General features: G+C 51.3%; 2 protein-coding genes across 3 annotated transcripts; both read right to left on the bottom strand.

Annotated features, from left to right (window-relative positions):
* Positions 1–27: 27 nt before the first annotated feature.
* On the bottom strand, positions 28–11,279 carry KAT8 (lysine acetyltransferase 8). Its single transcript, XM_040260024.1, has 12 exons — positions 10,912–11,279; positions 9,540–9,965; positions 8,218–8,292; positions 7,958–8,133; positions 4,168–4,221; positions 3,904–4,068; positions 3,100–3,189; positions 1,254–1,394; positions 1,060–1,153; positions 822–972; positions 545–699; positions 28–205 (listed from the first exon to the last, which is right to left on the bottom strand). Exons 2-12 carry the CDS (start codon positions 9,748–9,750, stop codon positions 141–143), a joined length of 1,377 nt encoding a protein of 458 aa, XP_040115958.1. The 5' UTR covers positions 9,751–9,965; positions 10,912–11,279; the 3' UTR covers positions 28–140.
* A 919-nt stretch (positions 11,280–12,198) lies between these two features.
* On the bottom strand, positions 12,199–16,484 carry BCKDK (branched chain keto acid dehydrogenase kinase). 2 transcript variants are annotated; one of them, XM_040260034.1, is made up of 12 exons: positions 16,375–16,484; positions 15,418–15,787; positions 15,223–15,291; positions 15,017–15,127; positions 14,685–14,732; positions 14,485–14,604; positions 14,306–14,404; positions 14,039–14,112; positions 13,575–13,703; positions 13,395–13,484; positions 12,778–12,936; positions 12,199–12,684 (listed from the first exon to the last, which is right to left on the bottom strand). In XM_040260034.1, the coding sequence occupies exons 2-12, from the start codon at positions 15,610–15,612 to the stop codon at positions 12,540–12,542; spliced, it is 1,239 nt and encodes a 412-aa protein (XP_040115968.1). In that variant the 5' UTR covers positions 15,613–15,787; positions 16,375–16,484; the 3' UTR covers positions 12,199–12,539. The 2 variants fall into 2 exon arrangements, with proteins under 2 accessions (XP_040115968.1, XP_040115974.1); XM_040260040.1 differs by lacking the exon at positions 16,375–16,484 and adding an exon at positions 15,941–16,260.
* Between the last annotated feature and the right edge of the window lie 7,864 nt (positions 16,485–24,348).

Here is a 24,348-nt window from a genome sequence, read left to right as displayed (position 1 = left end):
CATGAAATGAATGAAGCCCATCAGCTTTGGGACACCAGCAGCACGCACTTTATTTAAAAAAGTGATGATGAAACAGGTCTGTACATATTTACAGGATGGGGGCAAGGAGGCATGGGTCCAGGAGCAGAGGCGCAGGCCACTCACTTCTTGGAAAGTTTGACTTGCTTGTGCTTGGGGGGTGCCCACTTGAGGCAGACAGAGTCCACTGCAGGGAGAGAAGACAGATAAGAAGCAGGACGGCCCCCCCACCCTCCTCCCCCAACTGGGCTGGTCACCCTGGCTGCTCTGCCCTGGGCCCAGGCCAGGTTTCACCTGCAGATGGGAACAAGGGCAGACTGATTCCTGGGGTGGGGGTGGGGGGTGAGAAGGGAAGCCCAGGAATGAGTGGCCTGCCTCAGGCTTGGTCCTGGGAGCTGGTCAGACTGGTTTGGGATCAGGTGACAGCCAAAAGGAGGCCTTGGCTCCTGGAGGTCCTTACACCTATCCCCCACCACACACACACACACACACACACACACTTGCCCAGGGCAGCCCCTCTACCCACCTGTGATGGGTGGTTTCTTATACTGAGCACTTTTGAGGTGTTCCTCCACCAGCTTGGGTGTAACACAGATCACGTGCTGGCCCTTCCAGTACTTGACCATGTTGAGGGACTGGAGGGTGCTGATGATGTCATTCTGAGTGATGCTCGTCATCTGGCTGCACAAGCAGATTAGAGCAGATGCTGGAGAGAGGTCTACTTGAGGGGTTTGGCTGGGAGGGGCCAAGGAGAGGGGATCACGGGCAGTCGGAGGAGAGTCTTTCCCTTTGGAAGGACTTACCTAAGGTCCTTGATGGACAGGGTGCCCCGGAAGTCTCGCAAGATCTCCAGCAGAACCCAGGACCAGTAGCTGCGGTAGCTGAGCTTGCCCAGGTCAGACAGTGGCTTCTCAGGGGAGCCGACCGTGCTCTCCAGCTTTGAGAGCTCATAGCCTGGAGGGGGTGGAAACGAGGAAACTGAGGACCCACCCTGCCCTGGCACCCCTCATCATCATCGCCCTTCCTGCAGGAACCACTCACTGAAAGCTATGAGGAACTTCCCGTAGCCACGGCGCTGGTAGGGGGGCAGCGTTAGGATGCAGGCCACGTTGTTCCCATCTGGGGATTCCTTCTCCTGCGGGGGTGGGTGGTCAGGGTCTCTGCGGAGACTCAGCCCCTACTCAGGTTCATCCACCCCCTGCCCCCCGCCTCCCTCAACCTGGGCTTCCAAGCACCTTTGAGAAGTAGCCGACGATGTGGGCCCCCTGCCTGTCCACCTCGGTCAAGATGTAAAAGACGAACGGCTCCACGTCAAAGTATAGCGTCTTATGGTCCAGGAAGAGCTTGGCCAGCAGACACAAGTTCTGACAGTAAATCTGAGGGGTGGGGGTGGGTGGAAGCAGGCTCAGGGGGCAGGCAGAACACCTCCACCTAGCTCCATCAAGGTCTGGGCAAGTGCTGTCACCCTGCCTGTTGCAAGTGCCAGGCTCCAGAGAGTAGCCAGTGCTACCCCGGTGAGAAGTGGGATCCTCACCAGAACGGCCGTGTTTAGCATTGCAAGGAGTCTTAGAGTCACTTTCTGATGGACAGGGAAATGGGAAATCAGATGGGTAGGAGCACTCAAGGAGGTCACGGCAGAGCCGGGCTACTCACGGCTACTGCTGCTGAGTGCTCAAGAGGAGTCTGCTCTTTAGAGACACAGACTCTTCTATTTCAGCTCAGGAAACAGGTTCAGATAAGGCAGTGGCTTGCCCAAGGTCCCCCAGCCGGTGAGCACCAGGGCAGGACTCAAGCTGATGTGTGAGTTCTGTCTGCTCATAGCCGTGCCCTCAGACCTAGCACATGGTGAACGGTGAACCTAGGGGGTTGGTAAATGTCTGCAGATGAACAACCCTTGAGCCTGACTCCACAGCCCAAGCTATCTACCCCATTGGCCGTGCCAGGCCAGAGACCAATGTCAGGAGGGCCAGTGGGACCTTGAGGTTGGCTGCATGGCAGACCTTTTACAACCACTCTCATTTGACCCAACAGTTGTGTGAGCCCAGCACTGTTGACTCATTTTGCTTAGGAGGAAACTGAGGATCTGTAAGGGTGAGGGACTGCCTGAGGCCTCAAAGCTGTACAGGATGGAGCTGAAAGAACACCCACGTCTCTGCTCTCTCTTTCTGCCCCTCCAACCCCACCCCCCACCCCACTGATGCTCAGGAAGGCAGAGCAGGGGGCTCACGTGAGACTAGTTAGCAAGCTATTCATCACAAGGCTGGCAAAAGCCCGTGTTTACTAAGTCCCTCCTCGATGCCAAGAACTGGGCTAAGTACTTGACTTTGCGGTTTCATTTATTCCGTTAACAAGTCTCGTAGGTAAATATTAGCATGACTCCTGTCTTAAAGAGGAGAAAACAGGAACAGAAGACCTTAAGTAACTTGTCCAAGGTCAGCAAGGAAGTGACAGGGTGATTTGAAGCCCGGAGCCACTCAGAAGTCAGCCCCCTGCATCTTACACTCCGCTGTCGTTGCACAGGAATTGGGGACCCTTGGTGAGACCCTCCTAGACTGACCAGGCAAAGGCCGAGTTGTCCATGACAGCAAAGCACGCCCCAGAGACCATACACTGCCCCACTGAAGTCCTTCAGGAACAAGGAACTTGGCGTCAGAGCCACAGAGCTCTCGGGCAGGAAACCTCACACAGAGCTCTCGAGCAGGAAACCTCACACAGAGCAGTTCCCATCCAGGAAAAACAAACACCATTTCTTCAGGCAGAAAGAGAAAGCAGGTTTGAACAATACCCCAGGCCGGACAATCTCTACTCTGGGTTCCAGAAGCACCTGAGCCTAAGCCACCCCCAGCTACCCCCTCAGAAGCCAAATCCCTCAGGGACAGAAGGGAAACCCAGAAGCTGAGGGTGGCACCATGGGGAGCTAGCTGACTTTGCACAGAACACAGGCTGGGTGCCAGGCTGAGCACAAGCCCGCAGGCCTCTTCTCATGCTAAAGCTGGCCTCTGCCCTTTATCGATGGTGAGGAACACCAGGAAGTGCCTAGCGCGTCCCCCGTTTCCATGGTAACTCTGCCCAAGGGCTTACCTTGTGGTCTTTGCCATCCACTTCATACACAGAGATGTTGCTCTTGCGGTAGATCTCCTTTCCCGGGGGTTGCCGCCACTGGCACTGGCCCTGAGTGGGAGATGAGAGCAGGGAGGCACAGATGTGGGGTCCCAAGTTTCCCCGCTGGGCACCCCATCCCACCCTGTGTGGCTGACAGCAGGCCTCTGCTTCTCTCCACTTCCCCAGTTGGAGACCCTGGGGATCCACCCTTCACCTCTATCAAGTAACTCACCCAACCATCTGAGGAGACAAATTCTATTTTACAGATGGAGAAACTGAGGCACACTAACAGGCCAGGTAACTGGCATGAACATCACACAGCAGGATAATTACAAGTCCAGCTCAGCCTGGCTCTGGAGGGCCAGCACCCATGACAAAGTTGTTTCCTAGACCACATACATTTGCCTAAGAATCCACCCTGTGGGAAACACACCACCACACCAGCCAGGTGGCTCACGTGTGTGGCCAAGCATTCCAACCGTCCAGGTGTCATGGTCCCATGGCTCGGGGCTGTGCTGACTTCCTCTTTTGCACAGAGGACCCTGGCACGGGACAGGCCTTGATAAATATGTGGTGAGGGCCAGGGACCCCAGAAGGCCCCCATGCCACAGAAGAGGAACCTGAGGTCTGCAGAGACTCCAGCCAAGGCAGAGTCAGGCCTGGAAGCCAGGTCTCTCCACCCAGGCCAGCTTTTCCTTGGATCTACGGCTTGTGAGCCTGTCTCTCCTGCCCCGGGCTGCTCTCAGGTGGCCTTCAGCCTCGACGACCACAGCCCAGCCTTACCAAGTGGAAGCGGTAGCTCTTCTCATATTTCATATACTTGAGACAGTACTCGCAGAGCCAGAGCTTGGGCTGTTTCCCATAGTCTTCAGGGAATGGGGAGAAGTACCAAGCATCGATTTCATAGTTCCCAATGTGGATCTTGTCCACGTACTTCACCTTGGTGATCTGTGGGCGAGGTGGGAGTGGAGGGAAGGCAGGCTTGGTCGGGGCAAGAAGAGCAACAGGGAAGGGGCAGCTCCGCTTAGGAGCCCTCTCCCTACTTACCGCCTCATGTTCCTTCTCCAAGGCTGCTGTTGTGGGATCCATCTCTGCATAGGTCTGAGTGAGAAAGAGCAGTGGACGGAGGTGAATAGAAGGGGTCAGGCTATCCCTTCCGTTTTCCAGACCTCATCCCTTAAACTACAATAATAACTGGAGATCGAGCAAGCTTATTTTACCTGTTTCGGAGCTGGCTGGTCCAAGTTCCTCTCCCATCTGCCCACCCACACACACATCCCAGAGCCCCCTGATGCTCAAGTTTGGACCATTTGCCTTTGGACCGATGAACAGGGCTAGGATCTAAAGGCCTGGCTCCACTCCTTAGGTTGCTAAGAGCTTTGGGGTTTCCAATCGGATCAATCCAGTTCTGCCATAGTTGTTGGGAGACAGAGGAAATAATAGGTCTGGTCTTCTGCATCCATATCAGGAACCGGTAGGGACACCCCAATGTGCCTGGACCCCCTTCCTGCAAATAGGACTGCTCCCAGGGGCCCCTCCCACAGGCACAGCGAGCCCTAGGTGTCCAGAAAGGAATTTGGTCTTTCCTCCTACAAACCTGTTCATCCTCCTGGGTTCCTCGACTCACTGGGAAGCATCACCCTTGGGCCAACTGCCCCAGACCAATAATGAGCCTGCTCAAAAGGCTCCTCCTCCTCACTCAGCTTGGCATTCAAATAATGGCCACGTCGTGTCAGCTCTACCTCTTTGTCATCTCTGGAATTGGTTCCTTCTGCCCCACCCTGAATAGCCACTGCCACCATGTCAGGTCTGGACAGCTGCTGACAGGGCGTCTGGGGATTCCCAGCCTGTCTCAGCTCAACCCTGCTCTGCTGCTGACACTCCTGTTTCTGGTCTTCGTGCCTTTGCGCATGCAGTTCCTCCCAGCCTCCATGTCCTTCCCTCTTCTACAGCTGCCAAAAAATGCTTACTCAGCCCGGTACTGAGCATGAGCCAGGCGAGTGCCTGACAGGGCAGAGTGCGGTGAGTAATCACGTGTCATTGTTTTTACTGTGCTCTTTCTGTCTTTGAAGGCCCAGCACCCTTCCCAATCCCATCCAAGAGGCCTGACTGGATTCTTCTGAGCCAGAATACATTCCTTCCCAGGTCAGGAATGCCTTGCTCAACAACAATACCCACCGTCTCCCCCGTCTTGGTTTCCCTATTTTCCAAGTCTTTGGAAGGCAGGGATATAACTCACGTGGCAATCATACCCTGCCCAGGTTCTAGGCCAGAGGCTGCAGAGGGAACCAGGGTCTGCCTGACAAGTGACCCAGGAAAGCCTGGGACCTACACCAGAGCAGACGGCAGCCTTGCCTTGTGGTTCAGAAGGGAGACAGGGGCCAGTGTCTTACCCAGAGCCCTTTACACCAAGCACTTTGCCGGATGGCCTCATTTAACCCTTTGGCAATGTGGATACACAATGCTTTACAGAGAAGTAAACAGGGAGAAGTGAGGTCATTCACCCTTGGGGACTAGCCAGCTGCCATTTATTCCAAGTACCAAGTGCTCACATCGTAGGCATTACTCAGCACGAGCCTGAGATGGGAGTGCTCACTATCCACACCGCACAGAAGAAACTGAGGCATGGAGAAGTAGGCTCACAGAACTAGGACCAAGCAGAGTGGGGCATGAGCCTCCGGTCTGTCCAACACCAAAGCTAAACCCCTGCAAAGATGAGGGAAGGGAACTTTTCCTCCTCATGTGCCTCTTTAAAACACACCTCCCAATTCACAAATCAGTCCTCTTCTGCAAATGGGTTAAAGAACTACAAAAACACTACTTTTCATAAATGCTGTAATTTATTTAGAATTAAACATTAATGAGGCCCTGGAGAACCTTGCTGATCGTTAACTCACTGATTATTCATTCTATGGTTAACTTGCTGATTATTCATTCTTTGAGTAACCTGCTGGTTATTCATTCTTTGACTACCACTGGTCCACGGTCATCCACCATGCTGACTGCCAACTTAGAAAGACATCTTTGAGACTTACTTTACCAGGGCAACCTGGCTGGGGAGCTGAGCAAACCTTAGACTGTGCTGTGGGATAAAGTAGCCCCTAGCCACAAGCAGCTACTTAGATTTAAGTTCATTACATTCAAAATAAAATTCAATTCTCAGTACATTTCAAGTACTCAATAGCCACACATGGATAGTGGCTACTGTATCAGACAACACAGACATAGCACATTTCCATTTCCATCACAGGATGTTCAGTAGGACAGCGCTGCCTTAGATGGTGCTTTACAGACATCTTTTGGGTTTTCTTCTCGCCACATGGCTTGTGGAATCTTAGTTCCCCGACCAGGGGCTGAATCTGGGCCATGGCAGTGAAGACGCCGAGTCCTAACCACTGGACCACCAGAATCCCCAGTGAGAGATCTTTCTACTTCAAAGCATTAAAAATAATTTTTTTTTAATGACAGCACTGTTAACCAGTTGGCAGTCTGTGTATACAAACTATATTTGTATGTGAAATAAGAGCTTCTCAACTTACCTTTATTAAAGGACAATATACTCTGACAGTTTGTACCTTGTCTTAGTTATTCCATTTTTTAAATTTAAATGACCACAACCCAATGCAACTCATCCTGCATTCTACTAATAGCTGTGCCCCACAGTCTGCAAACCATTGCTGCAAAACCCACAATGAGTGCTCAGGATGCAATTGCACTGGGTGAAAATAACAAAAATCTGGGTTCCTTAAGAGCTTCATAAAGCCTCTTCTCATCTGCACACTCCATTTCACAAATCAAGAAACTGAGGCTCAAAGTGGGAGAAAAGAAACCCCCCAGGGGCAGGCTGGCTTCAAGAAAAGAACCCAAATTTTGTTTCTTTTTTTTTAGCCCAGAGGCATGGGGGATCTTAGTTGCCCAACCAGGGATTGAACTCACACCCCCTGCACTGGAAGGACAGAGTCTTAACCACTGGACCACTAGGGAAGTCCCCAAATCCAAGCTTTGGAAATAAATGGCAGGAGTTTCTAGGATATTTCCAAGTCAAGGGTAAGGGCTTGTGCCCCAAAGTAGAACAATTTAGTTGGCAAATCTAATTCCTGACTGGGTTCCTAAAACTACCTGCACCTCCCTTATAAACTGGGGATATAGTTTACCTCACAGAGTTGCTGTGAAATTTCAATGAGATCATGTTCTAGAATACTTAGCCTAATACTGTGGCTCACAAGCCAATAAATGTGCCATTATTACTCTAATTTCAGCCCACCCTTTTATATACTAGCTGTGTGACCTTGGGCAAGTTACTTAACCTCTCTGAGTCTGCTTCCTACTTTCCTCAAAAAGAATTAATTAGCTCTGTGGCATTAAGTTGTTACAGAAGACCTGATGAGCTTATCCAGGCACAGCACTCAGCACAAGGGTTGGCAATTGCAAGCACCCCTAAATCACTCATTCTCTTCCTTCCCTTGGAACTTGCAGGTCCGTTTGTCGATGTGGCACAGCCAAGAGGGGCATAAACGCTGCAAGAGGCCTGAGTTCCAGTCCCAGCTGTGTCAGTTCCTTCCCACAAGACTATGGCCAAGCTCTCACCCTCTCTGAGCCTCAGTTTTCTCATCTGTGAAGAATACCTGGTAGGAGGTAGATAGTCCCCCATATACTGCAGGAGCTTAAGCAATGGGAGCTGCTGTGGGTGTGGCACCAGGACCCAAGTTAGTCCGGAGAGGATGCTGAGCCTCCTGGGGCCCCGGGGAAGGGGAGGGACCCCGGGAAGGGGTGGGCCCAGGGGGAGGGGAGGGACCTGGGGAAGGGGAGGGACCTGGGTAAGGGGAGGGATCCGGACCTTCTGCACGTGGTTGATCTCATCATGCTTGCGTTTTTGGTTGCGAGTGATCTTGCGCTCCGGCTGCTCGGCCAGCTCGCTCAGGTACTTCTCTGAGTTCTTCTGCACAGCATCTTTCACTGTTTTGGTCAGCGCCAGCCGGTTCTTGTCGACCCATTCATCCAATCGCCGGTTAACTGTGAGGATGGGTCATGAGGGTGCTGCCCTTTCACGTTCTCCCCCAACCCCACACCCGGACCTGAATACCCTAAATCACTCACAGCCCACGTAGTGTACATAGAATTCCTCTCGGCCTTCTTGATCGTTCACTCGAGACTGGATCACTTCAGCAGAATCTGTGAAAGGAAAAGGCTAGGATCACCGAGCAAGAAAACGGGGCTGGAACGAGTGACACTGAGGAGCACGTTGCCAGATTCTGAGGCCAGATTCCGAAGCTAACCTCATCTGTTCACCTCGGCCACTCCCTTCAAACACTGTCTTGAGGTGGGCCAGATTGGGGCTCTTATTCTTATACTAGAGACAAGGAAACTGAGGCTTACCCATGCTCACCTATTTGAAAAGTAATAAGCACTAATATTTAACCGAATTCAAGTCTGGCTCCAAATTCAAGGTCTGTATTACTATACTCAGTCGTTCATTTGTTCAGAAGCCATGAGAGCTAGTTGTGGACTCACACAGCCCCACTTCCTAGCTATATTTAACTAAACAAGTTATTTTGGCTTTCTGAGCCTCAGCGCTTTCATGTGTAAATAAGGATAACAGCGCCCCCCTCAAATGGTGATAAGCTTTCAGTACAGCACCAAATGGCAGACCATTCAACAAATGACTAAGGCAACCACTGCAAGTCTGGCCCTGAGCTGGGTTGCTGCTGGGTACAGAAGATACACGGATGAATCATGAGGAGTCCTGCCCTCCAGAAGTTCACACTTTGATAGAAGACAGACAATGACAACACAATGGTACATATACCGTAGCTCAGGTATAAAGAAAATGTTGCAGGAATACACAGAAGGGAACGACGCACTCTGCCTGAAGGGAGTCAAGAATGGCATCACAGGGGATATGATGCTAAAAGGATGAGTGGGGCTAGCTAGCAGTAAAAGGCATATGGTCTTAAGAGCGTGGTCTGGTCCGTCAATGGCCTTTGCTAGAAGTGCTAAAAAACAGAAAGGTGACAAAGACGAAGGCCATTCTAAGGTACTGGGGATTATTCTGGAAATGACGCAAAAAAACAGAAGGGAGGGGAAGCTCGTTTTTGTGTTCCGGGAGGTCCTCTCCGCTGGCGGCTGTAGGGGATGCATAAAAGGGGAAGTCACAGACACAAGGGAGACCAGCGAGGAAGCAGGTTAACAAAAAAAAGAGAATGAAGCGTAAGACTTGGCAAGTGGAATGGGAGCTCTAAAACACAGAAGGAAGACTTTGGTTAAAGCCCAGGCGGTGGGGATCGTAGGCGGCGCCGGGGCAAGTCCAAAGGACCCTGTTCTAACCCCCTCAGGCCCCGCCCCGCCCTTAGGCCCCGCCCCGCCCTTAGGCCCCGCCCCGCCCTTAGGCCCCGCCCCCTGGCCTTGGGCCCCGCCCTCACGCCAGGTGCTATCGGGCCGCCGGCAGAGGTAGGTTTCTCCGATCTCCACGGTGACTTCCGGCTCGCCGCGCGCCGGGGTCGGCGGAGAGATGCGGCCTGGGGAGGGAGCGGTCCCCTCGACCGCCGCATTCTCCCCGGGTCCGGGCTCGCCCTCCCCCGAGACCCCTGAAGTCGCCGCCGCAACCGCCGCAGCTGCTCCCTGTGCCGCCATCGTTGTAGTGGAAGTGACGCCAAAATATAGCGCCGCGTAGCGCCTTTAGATCCGGGTCAGCGACGCATGGCGGAGCCCGCAACAAGCTGGTGGGCGGGGTCTGTGACGTGGCAGGAGCTCGTTGGCTAGTGTGAATGTCTCCGCGGCGCCGGGCCAGATTGACGTTGACTGTGCCGGTTACCCTGGAGTTTTCTGTTTGGAATTGTGGCTGCACCCTAGAGTTAAAAGAGAGGAGAAAGGCTTTCCTGATGTGATGTCTCAGCTCTATCTTTTTAAGACTTCTGGTGCCTGAGGAAGCCAAGATGTGCCAGTTATCGGGCGGCGCTGCCCCCAGTTTACCGGGGCAGAGCCAGAGTAGCCTCCCTGGATGCCTGGCTTTAGGGCAATGAGCCTGAGGTTAACACCCATCCCATGCAATTCCACCAGCCAAATACTGGTCTCCCGTTTTTAAAGACTGAAGAAACTGCGTTCCTTGTTGAGGATGGGAAAAGAAGATCGGATTGGGGAAGCAGGCCCAATTAATCACTCGCACAGAATCAAGCCTTTGTAAAGAAATGACCAAGTTCCCTAAACAGAAACTAGTCAAAGGCCCTGGACATAATGCAGAGCATCTTGGGCTTAATGAGTGAGGAATCCTGGGTTCTGACCCTACACTGGGAGTGTCCATTCCCAGAATGTCGTTAAATGTTACACTGTATAAGCCATATAACCATAAAGATTGAACCATATATTTATCTCTTACGTATATATAAAACAAGTGCGTGTTGCACAATGGCAGACAGGGTAAGGTGTTAAATAAACATTCCTTTTGGCCACTCTGAGTCATATCTGACTTGTAATTTGGCTATTGGGCTTAGAAACAATTCTAAGAGGAATGGAATGCTCAAGGTCTAAGGATGAGGTTACAGATCAGCAAACATCTAAGTATCTGTGAGCAATGGCAGTGGGAAGAGCTGGTAACTTGGCTTTGGGAAAATAAAGGAGTTTGGAGGGAGTGGTAAATGCCCTTCTGGCAGCATATGAAACAGAAGAAATAAGTCAGGCAAGAAAAAAAGTTTAACACTGTAGTACTTGTTCCCTCTCCACCCACCCCTAGAACTATGTTGATGATTCACACAGATCCCACAGACTCTTTTTGTTGCTTCCTTGTGCTCATATTACCTTTGATGTGCTTTCAGAAGGCAGCACCAGAGGCTTGTTTGGTGAAAAGTCTCTCAAGTTAATGGAACTGTTTTGCTTTGAAAGAGCTGAAAATGGAAGTTCTCAGTCTGGGAGTTTAAGTACCTGCCCAATCAAATATGGACAATAAACAAATGATCATCCAGCAGAGGAGTCCATCAGTGACTGTGCTGCTTACCTCTCTTGCCTGGCCTCCTGCCCCTCCCTTTCCTACCTCCCCTACTCCCTTCTGGAAGCACTTTCTCAACAAATCGCTTGGGTACAAATCTTTGTAAGATGTGCTTCTAGGGAATCCAGGGCTTCCTTGGTGGCTCAGCTGGTAAAGAATCCACCTGCAATGCGGGAGACATGGGTTTGATCCCTGGGTTGGAAAGATCCCCTGGAGAAGGAAAGGCTACCCACTCCAGTATTCTGGCCTGGAGAATTCCATGGACTATATAGTCCATGAGGTTGCAAAGAGTTGGACACGACTGAACAATTCACTCTAGGGAATCTAACCTCCCTTCCTAGCTTCAAACCCTTCCATGGACCCCTGCTACCTCCAGGATAAAACTCACACTTCTTGGGCTGTAATTTCAAGGTTGTCCACCCTGACTACCATCTGCCTCTCCAGCCTCCCCATCCTCCTCCTCCCAGCACTGCAGCAGCAAGATTTTCAGCCTGGCAAATCACTAGGGTTTCCCACCACCAGATACAATTTCTGTCTCCTCTCAGTCCCCCACTTCCATCACCAGTCCCACCAAGCAGGCTTTAGGCCTTCTTCCTTCCTGGCAAGATGGGTGGGTGGGGGGTCACCAGCACCTGCTCCCTGGAGCCCTTTGCCCTCCCTACCCGGGCCCCACTGTCCTCTGGGGCCTGCCAGGGCACAATCCTGTGTGTTCTTTTACTTGGCAATACCAGGCACGGCTGGCAGACAGTATTTTTAACCTTCCTTACTCAGGTTTAGGAATCAGGTGGCTCAGAAGAGTGCCCAGTCGGGTCACCTTCACCTCTATAACCTGTCACTGCTGGGAAGAATCGGAACTGAGGCCTGAAGCTGGGTCAACCTTGGGCCTTCCATATTGTCTGGGAGGCAAAAACATTTGGGAAATGAATGAGAGGTCTGTACAAACTGCCCAACTCATCCCCACTCCCATTAAATTTACTGTGCAGGAGACCCAGGGCCAATTCCGTTCCTGGTCTGCCAGGCAGTGAGGATGGTTAAGAGACCAGGACATGAACTAGTTAAACCCAGGGTCCAGAAGACCTGAAAGAGGGCAGAAACAAAGGTTCATCTGCCCTCCCCACACACGGGGCCTGAGAGGGAATTCAAAATGTGAACTTTAATAACAAACAGCAGGTCAAAGTGGGGTTCCCCAGGAACGAGAATGACAGAGCTGGTGCGGGAGACCTCGAGGGTCCCCACTTCCTCCTCTCTAAGGCCTGGAGGCAGGGAAGCAGTGGACCCTATGAAAGAGGGCCGGTGCCTGGCTCCATATAAGTCCACCTGTTTGGGGCCCTAAGACCCGAGATGCAGCAGTGTGGAGCAGGGTGGTACCCTGCCGGGTCTGGGAGGTCCTGGCAGGGAGTGTAGCCCAGCCTGGCAGGCCAACCGGCCTAGGGCTGCGAGGTCAGATGCGGAAGCTTTCTTCCCGGCCATCGATGTGACGGAGCCTCAGGTAGACATCTGTGCCAATGCCCTGCAGTGACTGCAGCCGAAGGGAACCACCGAGGTACTCTGCGTAGGCCCGCGAAGTGGGCAGCCCGAAGCCAAAGCTGGGGGTGGGCAGGGGGACAGGACACGGGCTTCAGAGGCTTGAGTCTCCTGGGCTCCCCCCACCCCTCCGTTCTGGCCAGATGGGGCCTCACCCGTGCATGGGTCCAGACTGGCCACCACTTTGCGTGTCCAGGTGGCCGAAGAGGGGGCTGATCCTCGGGTCCTGGGTGCTGGCCTCAGCTGTAGTGAAGTGGTAGTCCATCACCCGATCCAGGTCTTTGTGAGCAATTCCCCCGCCCCGGTCTGAAATCCTGGCAGGATGATGGTAACGGGGGTTTGGCTCAGCTTTGGTGGGGGTTCACTACCTTCCAAGCAGTGAGTGCTAAGTCGGCCTTCCTGTCCCTTCCACCCACCCAAACATGGAATGTGGTCACCTGGACTCTTGGGCCTTGCTTTTTGTAAGCTACTTTTCTCCACCCTCACTTCTGCCACTGACTGCTTAAACCTTCTCACAGGACTTGACATTTCTTCTCCACCCAGCACCATATTTCTAATTCTTTCCCTGCTCTGGGCCCCACAGTTTCTGACAAAGACAAGCCCCTGGGGCCTGCAGGTGGCCCCAGATCCACTCATGTCCAGCTCACGGCAATCTCAGGACCAGAGATTGTCCTGAAACACTAAGTCTCACTAAGCTTGAGGTCATTCAGCAGATCAGGAACAGTGCCCAGAAAGCTGTATCCATACCACCCAACTCACACCCAAGGCAAACCTGATGACGAGATCGATATCATTGTTGGCGATGGTGATGACGACATCTGGGACATTGTAGGGAGTGTCAAGGTGACTTTCCATTGTGGCTCTGTGCAAGGGGCCAAATACCAGTAGGTGGTGGTGCCCCCACCTCACCTCAGTTCCCATCTGCCCCCTTCCAATACATCCAGCGGCCCACCTCATGGCGTTCTTGAGCAGCTCAGGTAGGATATAGTCCAGTGGCATTGGGATGAAGGGGAAACGGGCAGCCACGTGTCCGTTGATACGAACTCGGGGTGCATTGCCATACTTGTGCTCACACAGGCGTCTGTGGATAGGAGCAAGGGTTCAGACTCGAACCAGTGGGTCTCAACTGGAGCTGATTCTGTCCTCACCCTCCCAAGGACATTTTGCAATCCCTAGCAACATTTTTGTTTGCCACAGCTGGGGAGTATTACTGGCATCGAGTGAGTAAAAGGCAGGGATCCTTCTGAACATCCTAACAAGCTCAGGCCAGCCCCTTACAGAAAAGAATAATCTGGCCCAAAACATAAACAGTACCACAGTTGAAAAATCCTGCCCTGGACCACATCCTGGGCAAGTGCTCAGACCCAGACCTTCCCTGCCCGATGATGTTCACTTCCTTAACCGTTCTAGCCTCACCTGGCAAAGTCCACCCACTTTTCAATAATCTTCTTCGGTGACAGGCGAGTGCAGATGATGCCAACAAAGTCGGGCTGGTAGGAGAAAGAAGGTCAGGACCAGAGATCACCTCTACCCACACCTTGGGCAACAAAAGCTTGTAAACTCTAGACTACGGAAGCAGCCCCAGGGCTCTCCCCAGGCCTGCGGACCAGGTCCCCAGTTCAAGGGGTCTCCTGGCTCAGCTCCCTCTGGCCCACTTGACATTCTCAGGTCCCGGCGCCTCACCTTGTCCTCGTGTAGTGCCAGATGGTGGGTGGCCAACATACGGATCCCAAGCCTTGAAGTCAACGTCTTGTCTAAGAAGTAGCGGACGAGCTTCTCATCCTGTAAAGAGCAAGCCTCAGAAATCTGGTGCCTTTCCCAGGCCCCCCACCAGGTCTGGGCCCCCACTGCGCTGCCCTGACCTCTATGTGTTTCCGGCTCTCACGCAGGCCTTCCGCTAAGAGGGTCACCACATCCTTGTGGTCATCCAACAGCTGTCGCACCAGTTGGCAGTATCGGGCTTCATCTGCCTGGTCCTTGATCTGCAAGCCACAGAGTCGTGAGCGTGGATGGTCCAGCCCTGACCTCTCAGCCCCTCACCCTGCCCTGGCCCAGCCCTCACCGGAGGGAAGTCTGTCAGCTTCTGGAAGGCACGGATGTACAGCTCGTGCTGCAAGGAAGAGGTGTGGGAATTCACAAGGATGCTCTGGGCACAGGCAGAGAACAGTCAGCCATGACCACCTATGGGGACTGCCATCCACCCCAGTTCACTGGGTTCCGACCCCATCATGGTCTTTCAAGTCTCCATGAAAGCTTGGGGCCGAGTCCTCTAGGACTCAGAAACCTTTAGGCAAGTAGGTCTCTACCACTCTGATTCCCTCTCCCTATCTGCCCCATGGGTGGTGGGCACACTGACTTAAGGACCTTTTCTACGCCCCCTTGAGGCCACCTTACCACGTGCAGTATGGTGGGGTTGCAGCCAATGATGAAAGGAAGGCTGCGGAAGCCCTTGATGCGGTGAGCGATCCTCACTGGCAACTCCTGCTGCAAGTAGCGGGCACTTTTCTAGAAGAAAGAGAAGAGGGAAGTTAAGGCCAGGGGCTGGGGGACTGGGTCAGAGCTCCAGGGCCCAAGAGCAAAACAAGAGGCAAGAATCTTACCAGAAGGTGACTGCCATCCTGAGAGCGGCCTGAATAGAGCATCATGGTTGGAGTGAGACGGACTGAGGGCTGGAGGGGCAGAGGGCCTTTGAGCATAGTATCTCCAACACCCTGCCCCCGGCCATATTAGCTTCACCCCTTCCCTGGACCCCCACTCCAGCTCCAGACCCAGGCCTCACGGCCCTAGCTGCACACCTTCTCCGCTGCCACGTCGATGGCTGACTGGTTGTAAAAGGAGGTGACGGTCTTAGAGCGCTCCCGTGCCATCTCCACGTGGTGGGTATCAGTGGCTGATGTGGAGCGGGCCCGGAGCGAGAGTGCAGGCCCCAAGAGAGGCCGGAGGGGTGGCCCGCCCCGGGGTCCGCTCCCCAGCACCGAAGCCAGTATCATCGTTCTGTTCCTTTGAACTGGACTGGGTGGCCAATAGGGCTGAGGACCCGATAGACGGAGGCGACCCCAAAACTGGGCAAGAAGGCTGTGGGTGGGCAGGGGCACTTCTCTGACTTCAGGGGTGAGCGCCGGTTGAGGATGCTGACCAGCTCAGCCTCCGGGGAGCAGCTCCCATCTGCCAAGGCGGGGAAAGGGGGAGTTGTACGGATCTGAATCCAGAGATGCCGTCTCTCTACGTGAGCACAGGTATAATCAGATTCGACCATCTCTGCCCAACCCCTTCAACCACCTCCCCCCACCACACACACACAGGGGGAGCCTGGATCACCTTGCTTTCTGGAGTTATTATTCTCCAATCTAAGGCTCTATCTGGTAGCTTGGAGGGGAGGGGATCCTTAGACCAGGCCAGCCCGAAAACCTTGCCCCAGATCTCTCGGATCCGCTGCACCCTCGTTCAGGGGGCGGGGCTGACCCCTAATCCGTCGCATTCAGACCCCGGCCGGGGTCTGGCCTGCACACGTGAGGCACAAAGAGGATGCACCGAGGGTCGGCTGCGTGGAAGCCCCGGCTCGGGAGTCCCCGTCTAGGTCCCTCCCTGCGCAGGGTCACTTGGTTCGGCCCAGATCTCCCCCATATGGTAGATGCTGGTCCCCCCACCCCCGCCCTCCACGCGCTCTCCAACGATCCAGCGCAAAGGCGGAGGCTGCGGTCGAGTGATACGAAGCCTTAGCGGGCATGGTCTGCGCAGGTCGCTCCCCTTACCGCTGGGCCAGAGCCAGGGCCGGGGTCCGAGCGGAACAGCCCAACAGTCGACCGGGCCGGGCGAGCCTAGCCGCCTGCGCCCTCTGCCGCCGTGACGTCGCGTGGGCTATGGGCGCCCGGTGCCTCCTGGGAGTTGTAGTTTGGAGCAGAGGACTCGCACCCTCGCGCCCAGCCCAGAGAGGTTATGTCCCTGCTCCTAGACCCCCCAAAGAACTCCAGAGTTATCTGGTCTCTCTGGGAGGCGGGCCCTCGGGAAAGAAATGGGACAGGGCGAGAATACCCTGAGATGCAACGTGCACAGACCAAACGCTATCTGGATTCCCTCTCTGAGGTCTGGTCCTTCTCCTCAAGGTCTTGACTCATTTGTGGAAAACCAAAGTGCCTGGTTCTAAACCCAGCTCAGTCACTCACTATCTGGGGCAACTTACTTAAACTACTCAATACTTAAATTCCTGTCTTGGTAAAATGAGATTGTATCAACCTTGGGGTTGTGTGGTTACATGAATTTATACATGTAAAGTGCCTAGAATAGTGCTGGGCATGGAATTAACACTATATTAGCTATTGTTATTAATATTATTACTAATTAATATCAGCAACAAACACTGATTAGGTGACATTTCTGTGCTAGGAGAGATTTGGTCTTGAGTTAATAGACCCTTCTCGACCCTGTAAAGGAAGATTGACAATTGATGGACAAAAGATAGACAACTGATACACGTGCAGTGTGAGTAGGACTCAGCAACTCCTGGGAGCTGGAATGGAAAGGGCGTATCATGACAGAGAAGAGCCTGGAGCCTTGTGGAGTCTGAGAGGAGAGGGGCTGAATGAGGTGACCAGACCTGTATTTGTCCTGAGGTAGTAAGAAGTTATTGAGGGATTTTAACGAATAGATCTGCGTCTTAGAACCCTTTGGCTACAGTGATTAGGATGTGAGACCAAATGCAGAGACTAGTGAAAAGACAATTTTTTTTCCAAGCAGATGATGGGAGAGAGACTTTTCAGTGTGTTTGTGTGTACTTGAACTGACTGGATTCTAAATATTTTAAAAATTTAAAGAAGCAAGTAAAGCAGATGTCTTTGAAGCTATCTTTTTTTTTTTTTCCTTTTTCGGCTGCGACCTACCCCTTGCGGAATCTTGGTTCCGGGACCAGGAATTAAACCTGAGCCCTCCGCAGTGAAAGCTGGACCCTTTACCACCAGCTGGCCTGCCTGAGGAATTGGCTGGAAAGTCTGCACAGATCATGAGGAAGGGGCTCCCTGAGTCTCTGGATTTCCTCTTCGCCCCTCATCCCCACACCATTCCCACTCTCTTTTCCCCGCATCCTGGCGCTATCCTGGAGTGAAGCCGGAGGAGGCTGGAGGCAGGCAGGGCTTGAGCCAGCGGAAGAAGGCAGAGGGGAGGATGCTTCCGGTGGGAGGCCAGCGTGCCCATAGAGGCAAAGAAGTGCTTGCAGTGTGCCAGAACTCTGTGCTCACGTGGCCGCGGCGAGGCCGGGAATGCGAGAGATGGCTGCTGTCATAGAGTCTGCAGACATCCGGGAAGAGCCTCACCTCGTTTGACCCTGCACGCTGGCCCAGAGCCCTGCCAGGACTCGCTGCTGCCTCCCGGCGGTGGAGGTTGGACATGCACCACCGCGAGTTGCCCCCGCCAGTCAGGCCCTTGTTTAAGAGATTGACATGTATTCGTTTCATCTTCATAACAGTACCTCTGAGGTAGGTACTATTAATATCCTCATTTTTCACAGGACGGGATAGAGCCCCAGGAAGATTATACGGGAGATTTCCCTGATGGTCAGTGGTTAAGACTACTTGCTCCAGAGGCATGGGGCCCAGGTTCAATCCCTGGTCAGGGAAAGAGATCCCGCATGCCAGCAAGGAAGATTCCACAGTGCCCCAGCTAAGACCCAGTGCAGCCTAATAAATTTTTTAAAAAGAGATTAAATAACTTGTCCCCTCCCTCCTCTCTGTCCTTACCTCCCATTACACTGGCCCACCTATTTTCCCCTAAACATACTTAGGCACATTCCACCTCTCAGGAGCTGTTTCCTCTGTTTAGAACACCCTTCCCCTCCACATAGCTTACTCCCTCACCTCCTCTAAGCTTTTGCCCAAATGTCAGTTGGACGAAGCCCAACTTGATAATCCGATTTAAAATTGCAATCGCCCCCATTCCCCTCTGGTTAGTATGACTTCCCGGGTAGGGCTAGTGGTAAAGAGCCTGCCTGCCAATGGAGGAGACCTAAGAGATGTGGGCTTGATCCCTGGGTCGGGAAGATCCCCTGGTGAAGGAAATGACAACTCACTCCAGTATTCTTGCCTGGAAAATCCCATGGACCAAGGAGCCTGGCAGACTACAGTCTATAAGGTCCCACAGAGTCGGACATGACTGAGAAACTTAGTAGCAGTAGCAGCCATTCCCCTCACACTGCTTTACTCAGTTATTTATCTATTTGGTCGGACTTCAAGGTTTTTGGGCTCTTAGTTCTGGACCAGGGACTGAACCATGACTCCCTTCAGTGAAAAACGCTGAGTTCTAACCAGTGGACAGCCTGGGAATTTCTTCTGCTCTACTCTTTATTTCATCCATAGCATTTATCACCAACAACATATGATATGAATTTCTTATATTAATTACTCATTTTTTCCCCCTAAGATATAAGACCAATGTATGAATATTTGTCTGCTATACTGATTTATCTTGTGGCCCTAACACAGTCTCTGGCATGTAACAGGTGCTCAATAAACATTTGTTGAATCAATGAAAGAAACATTGGGCTTTCTTCTCTGAGCTGTTGAAAGGCAGAGTGACAAAGCTACATCTTTATTTTATTTTTTATTTTTATTTTTAAAGGATCACTTTGATTGTTGCATGGAGAATGTATATTGGGGTGAGGGACAAATATATCTGAGAGACCAGAGAGGAGGCTACTACATTTATCTAGGTAGGAGCTGATGATGGTTTGGGTCAAGGTAGTGGTCTGCATAAATTACCGGGAGTGAGAGAGACATCCAGGAGGAGTGGTTTGGGTGGACTAGGGGAGGCCAAGGTTAAAATGGGAAACCCCAGAGAAGAGCCAGATTTGGAGAAGGTAAAGAGCTCAGTTTGCTCTTTGTAAACCGTTCAGATTTTATTTATCTTTTTAAGTTAATTTTTATTGGAGTATAATTGCTTTACAACGTTGTTAGTTTCTACTATGGTGCTGCTGTTGCTAAGTCGCTTCAGTCGTGTCTGACTCTGTGCAACCCCATAGACGGCGGCCCACCAGGCTCCCCCATCCCTGGGATTCTCTAGGCAAGAATACTGAAGTGGGTTACCATTTCCTTCTCCAATGCATGAAAGTGAAAAGTCAAAGTGAAGTTGCTCAGTCGTGTCCACAGCCTACCAGGCTCCTCCATCCATGGGATTTTCCAGGCAAGAGTACTGAAGTGGGGTGCCATTGCCTTCTCCAGTTTCTACTATACAGCAAAGTAAATCAGCTATAGGTATACATACATCTGCTCTTTGGGGGATTTCCTTCCCATTTAGGTCACCATAGAGCACTGAATAGAATTCCCTGAGCTATACAGTAGGTTCCCATTAATTATCTATGTTATGTGCGTGAGTGCTCAGTTGTGTCCAACTCTTTGTCACCCCATGGACTGCAGCCCGTCAGTCATCTGTCCGTGGGATTTCCCAGGCAAGAATACTAGACTGGGTTGCCATTTCCTCCTCCAGTGGATCTTCCCAACCCAGGGATCAAACTCGGGTCTCCCATGTCTCTTGCATTGAGGGGGATTCTTTACCACTGAGCCACCTGGGACTCTATTTTTATACACAGTATCAGCAGTGTGGGGCTTCCCTTGTGGCTCAGTTGGTAAAGAATCTATCTGCACTGCAGGAGACCTGGGTTCGATCTCTGGATCAGGAAGATCCCCTGGAGAAGGAAATGGCAACCCACTCCAGTATTCTTGCCTGGAGAATTCCATGGACAGAGGAGCTGGGCAGGCTACAGTCCATGGGATCTCAAAGAGTCAGACACAACTGTGCGACTTTCACTTTTTCATCAGTACTGTATATAGTCAATCCCCAAGTCCCAATTTGTCCCACCCCACCCCCTTTCCCCTCTTGATGTTCATATGTTTATTCTCTATATCTATGTCTCTATTTCTGTTTTTGTGGCGGGGGGGGGTTGTTGGAGTTTTTTGAGCTGTGCTAAGTCTTCATGATGGCACATGGGCTTTTTGTTACACTGACTTCTCCTGTTGCAGGGTTCGGGCTCTCTAGTTGAGGAATTAGGGCTTAGTTGCCCCATGGCATGTGGAATCTTAGTTCCCTGACTAGGGATCAACCTGGGTCCCCTACCTTGGAAGACAGATCCTTAAACTCTAAACCACTATATCTGTTTTGCAAATAAGATCATCTATACCATTTTCTAGTTTCTACACATATGCGTTAATAAATGATATTTTTACTCTTTCTGACTTACTTCACTCTGTAAGACAGTTTCTAGATCCATCCATGTCTCCACAAATGACCCAATATCATTTCTTTTTATAGCTGAGTAACATAGGAGCTCAGTTTTGAGTGTGTTGCATTTCATCGGATTGAGCTGTGAGAATATCCAGATGGTGAGGTCCTAGAAGTGTTTCTACTATGGGGTTTGGAGCCCAGGAGCAAGATCTGGGCTCAGAGCTCAGAAGCTGTAATCTGTATGGAGTAAAAGAAGACATGGGTGGGAAAAAAGTTGCCTCATGTGGCAGTTTGTATTTCTCAAAGATGCTGCACCCCACACACCCACATGAACTTCTCTTTTTTTAAAATTAATTATATATTTATTTGTGGCTGTACTGGGTCTTCACTGCTGTGCATGGGCTTTCTCTAGTTGAGGTGAGCAGGGGCTACTCTTTGTTTTGGTGTTCTGGCTTCTCATTGCTGTGGTTTCTCTTGGTGCAGAGTATGGGCTCTAGGGTGTGTGGGCTTCAGTACTTGCAGCACGTGGCTTCTAGAGCTCAGGCTCAGTAGTTGTGGCACCTGAGCTTAGTTGCTCCACGGTATGTAGAATCTTCCCAGACCAGGGGGCAAACCTGTGTCCCTGGCATTGGCAGGTGGATTCCCATCTACTGCATCACGAAGAAAGTCCCTGAACTTCTTAGTTTATGATTTTTACCCTTCTCCTATCAAGAGGTGAAGTTCTGATTTCCTTCCCATTGGTTCTAAGCAGATTTGTGATTACAGTGGAAGGGATACTACATGATGATCTATGAAGCTAGATCATAAAAGATGATACAGCTTCTACTTGGTTCCCTGGAGAACTTTTACTGGAGACCTGAGTTGTCACATAAACAATCTGATTGCCCTGTATTTTTTAATTATTTATTTTTTTGTAGTTATTATTTTGGCCATATAGGACCCTAGTTCCCCAACCAGGGATCAAACCCATGCCCCCTGCATTGGAAGCACAGAGTCCTAACCATTGGACTACCACAGGAGTCCCTGATTGCCCTGTATTAATTATCTGTTGTTGTGTGACAAATTACCCTCACAATACAGCAGTTCAAAACAATAAATGTTTATTATCTCACACAGTTTCTTTGGGTTAGGAATCTAGGAGCAGCTGAGCTAGGTGGTTCCAGTTCAGGGTTGCTTATGCAGTTGTGGTCAAGATGTTGCCCAGTGGTCCAGTGGTTAGGACACCGTGCTTTCACTGGCAGGGACTTAGTTTCAATCCCTGGTCAGAGTACTAAGACCCCCAAAAGCTGCATGGTATGGCCATTAAAAAAAAAAAAAAGATGTTGCCTGAAACTACAGTCATGCGAAGTCTTGGCTAAATGCAGGAGAATCCACTTCCAGAGTGGCTCTCTCACATGCCTGGCAAGTTAGTGCTGGATGTTAATAGGAAGTTCTAATTTTCTCACGAAGTGGACCCCTCCCTCGGGCTGCTTGGATGTCTTCATAACATAGCAGCTGACTTCACCCAGAGTCAGTGATCTAAGAGGGAGCAAGATGGAAGCCACACTATCCTAATGACAGCCTCCAGACTCATAAACCATCATGTCTGCATTATCCCATTGGGCCAGGTCAGCCCTATTTAGGGTGGGAAGAAATTACACAATGTTATGTATACTAGGAGGTGGAAATCATGGAGGACAGTTTTGGAAGCTGGTTGCTGTGGCCTGGAGTCTGCCAGGTTGTGAGGAAGCCCAAATTAGCCCCTATGGAGGAGTGGCTACAGGGATTCACGGAGAGTCCCTGAGGCTACTTGAAGGGGAGGGGGCGTAATTCTTCCGGTAGCTCAGTGCTAAAGAATCCCCCTGCCGGTGCAGGAGACACGGGGAAGATCGATCCCACATGGCACAGAGCAGCTAAGCCCGTGCACCACAACTACTGAGCCTGTTCTCTAGAGCCCTTGCATCACAGTTACTGAAGCCTGTGAGCCTAGAGCCCAGGCAACGAGAGAAGCCACCATAATGAGAACCCCTGACACTGCAACTGGAGAGTAGCCTCCATTCGCCACAACTAGAGAAAAGCCCACTCGCAGCAACAAAGACCCAGCACAGCCAAAAACAAAGAAGAGCGAGAGAAGCCAAGTTATCAGCCTCCCATTGCTCCAAGATTAGTCATCATCTGACTGCAGTTATGTGAGCCAGTACTGCCCAGGCAAAATTCTCATATCAAATTCCTAACCCCTAAAAACTGAGAGAAAATGAAAAGGTTGTTTCTCTTCAGTCATTATTTTTGTGGTAATTTGTTGAACAGCAGTAAGCCCTCAATGAGTCCCACCTCCCTGTATTTATATCCCTCTGGAGTCTCTTCCCACACTGGACAGGGCTGACCTGACCCAGTAAGATAAATGACAACATGTGACTTTCAAGGCTGAGTCATAAAGATAGTGTGGTTTCCACCTTACTCCCTCTTAGATCACTCATTTGGGAAGAAGTCAGCCATGAATAATAGGAACATGCCAGAAAACCGTGGAAAGAGCTGAGGAACTGGCCGAAGTCATAGTGCTCTTAATAGATCCCTATTGCTGCTGTAACAAATTACCACAAACTTAGTAGCTTAAAACTACATGAACTTATTATCTTACAGTCCTGGAGTTCAGAAGTCTGGCATGAGTCTCACTGAGCTAAAATCAGGATGGCAATAGTTCCTTTCTGGGGAAGTCCCTGGAGATCCAGTGATCAGGACTTTGCCAGTTGTTAGGACTCTGCACTTCCGCTTTGGGAGCAGAGGTTTGGTCCCTGGTTAGGGAACTAGGATCCTGCAAGTCATGTTGTGAAGCCAAAAAACAAAACAAAAAACTTCCTCTCTGCAGGCTCTAGAGGAGAATCCATTTCTTCAACTTTTCCTGCTGCTAGATACCACCCACATTCCCTAGCTAGTGACCCCTTTCCTCCATGTTCAAAGCCAGCAACATTGCATCTCTTTTTGCTTTTCTTCCGTAGTCAAACCTCCTTCTGACTCTTCTGCTGCTCTCACTTTTAAGGACCCTTGTGATGACATTGGACCCATAGGGTAATCTGTTTTAAAATCAGGAGATTAGTAGCCTTCATTCCATCTGCAACCTTAATTCCCATTTGTCATGTAAACTAACATGTCCACAGGTCCCAGGAATTTGGCACTGACATCTTTGGGAGCCTGGAGAAGGGAATGGCAACCCATTCCAGTATTCTTGCCTGGAGAATTCCATGGCGGAAGAGCCTGGAGAGCTACAGTCCGTGGGGTCACATAGAGTCAGACATGATTGAGCAACTAATACACACACAACACAAACACACATCTTTAAGAGCCATTATTCCACTGACCACATTGTCTGGAAGAAGAGAAGTGGGCCTGAGAAGAAGCAGCCAGGGAGGGAGGAGGGCCATTTAGAAGAGTGAAATATAACAAAAGCCAGAGGAAGACAGGGTTCCCAGGAAGGATTAATACTGTTGGGAAGTCAAGCATGATAAGAACTGAAAAATATTCGTTGAATTTAGCTTCCTGGTGAT

Source organism: Oryx dammah, unplaced genomic scaffold (genome assembly GCF_014754425.2).
Source record: "Oryx dammah isolate SB20612 unplaced genomic scaffold, SCBI_Odam_1.1 HiC_scaffold_2, whole genome shotgun sequence".
Classification (NCBI taxonomy): Eukaryota; Metazoa; Chordata; class Mammalia; order Artiodactyla; family Bovidae; genus Oryx; species Oryx dammah.
This window is presented reverse-complemented; position numbering and strand designations above follow the sequence as displayed.

Excerpts from the sequence above, each read along its gene's own strand:
- KAT8 (XM_040260024.1), bottom strand. The coding sequence starts at position 9,750 with ATGGCGGCACAGGGAGCAGCTGCGGCGGTTGCGGCGGCGACTTCAGGG. Across the intron at positions 700-821 it reads CTGTCCATCAAGGACCTTAG|CCAGATGACGAGCATCACTC; the intron begins GTAAGTCCTTCC and ends CTGCTTGTGCAG. Across the intron at positions 206-544 it reads TAAGAAACCACCCATCACAG|TGGACTCTGTCTGCCTCAAG; the intron begins GTGGGTAGAGGG and ends CTCTCCCTGCAG.
- BCKDK (XM_040260034.1), bottom strand. The coding sequence starts at position 15,612 with ATGATACTGGCTTCGGTGCTGGGGAGCGGACCCCGGGGCGGGCCACCC. Across the intron at positions 13,704-14,038 it reads AAGTGGGTGGACTTTGCCAG|ACGCCTGTGTGAGCACAAGT; the intron begins GTGAGGCTAGAA and ends TCCTATCCACAG. Across the intron at positions 12,937-13,394 it reads GATATCGATCTCGTCATCAG|GATTTCAGACCGGGGCGGGG; the intron begins GTTTGCCTTGGG and ends TCATCCTGCCAG.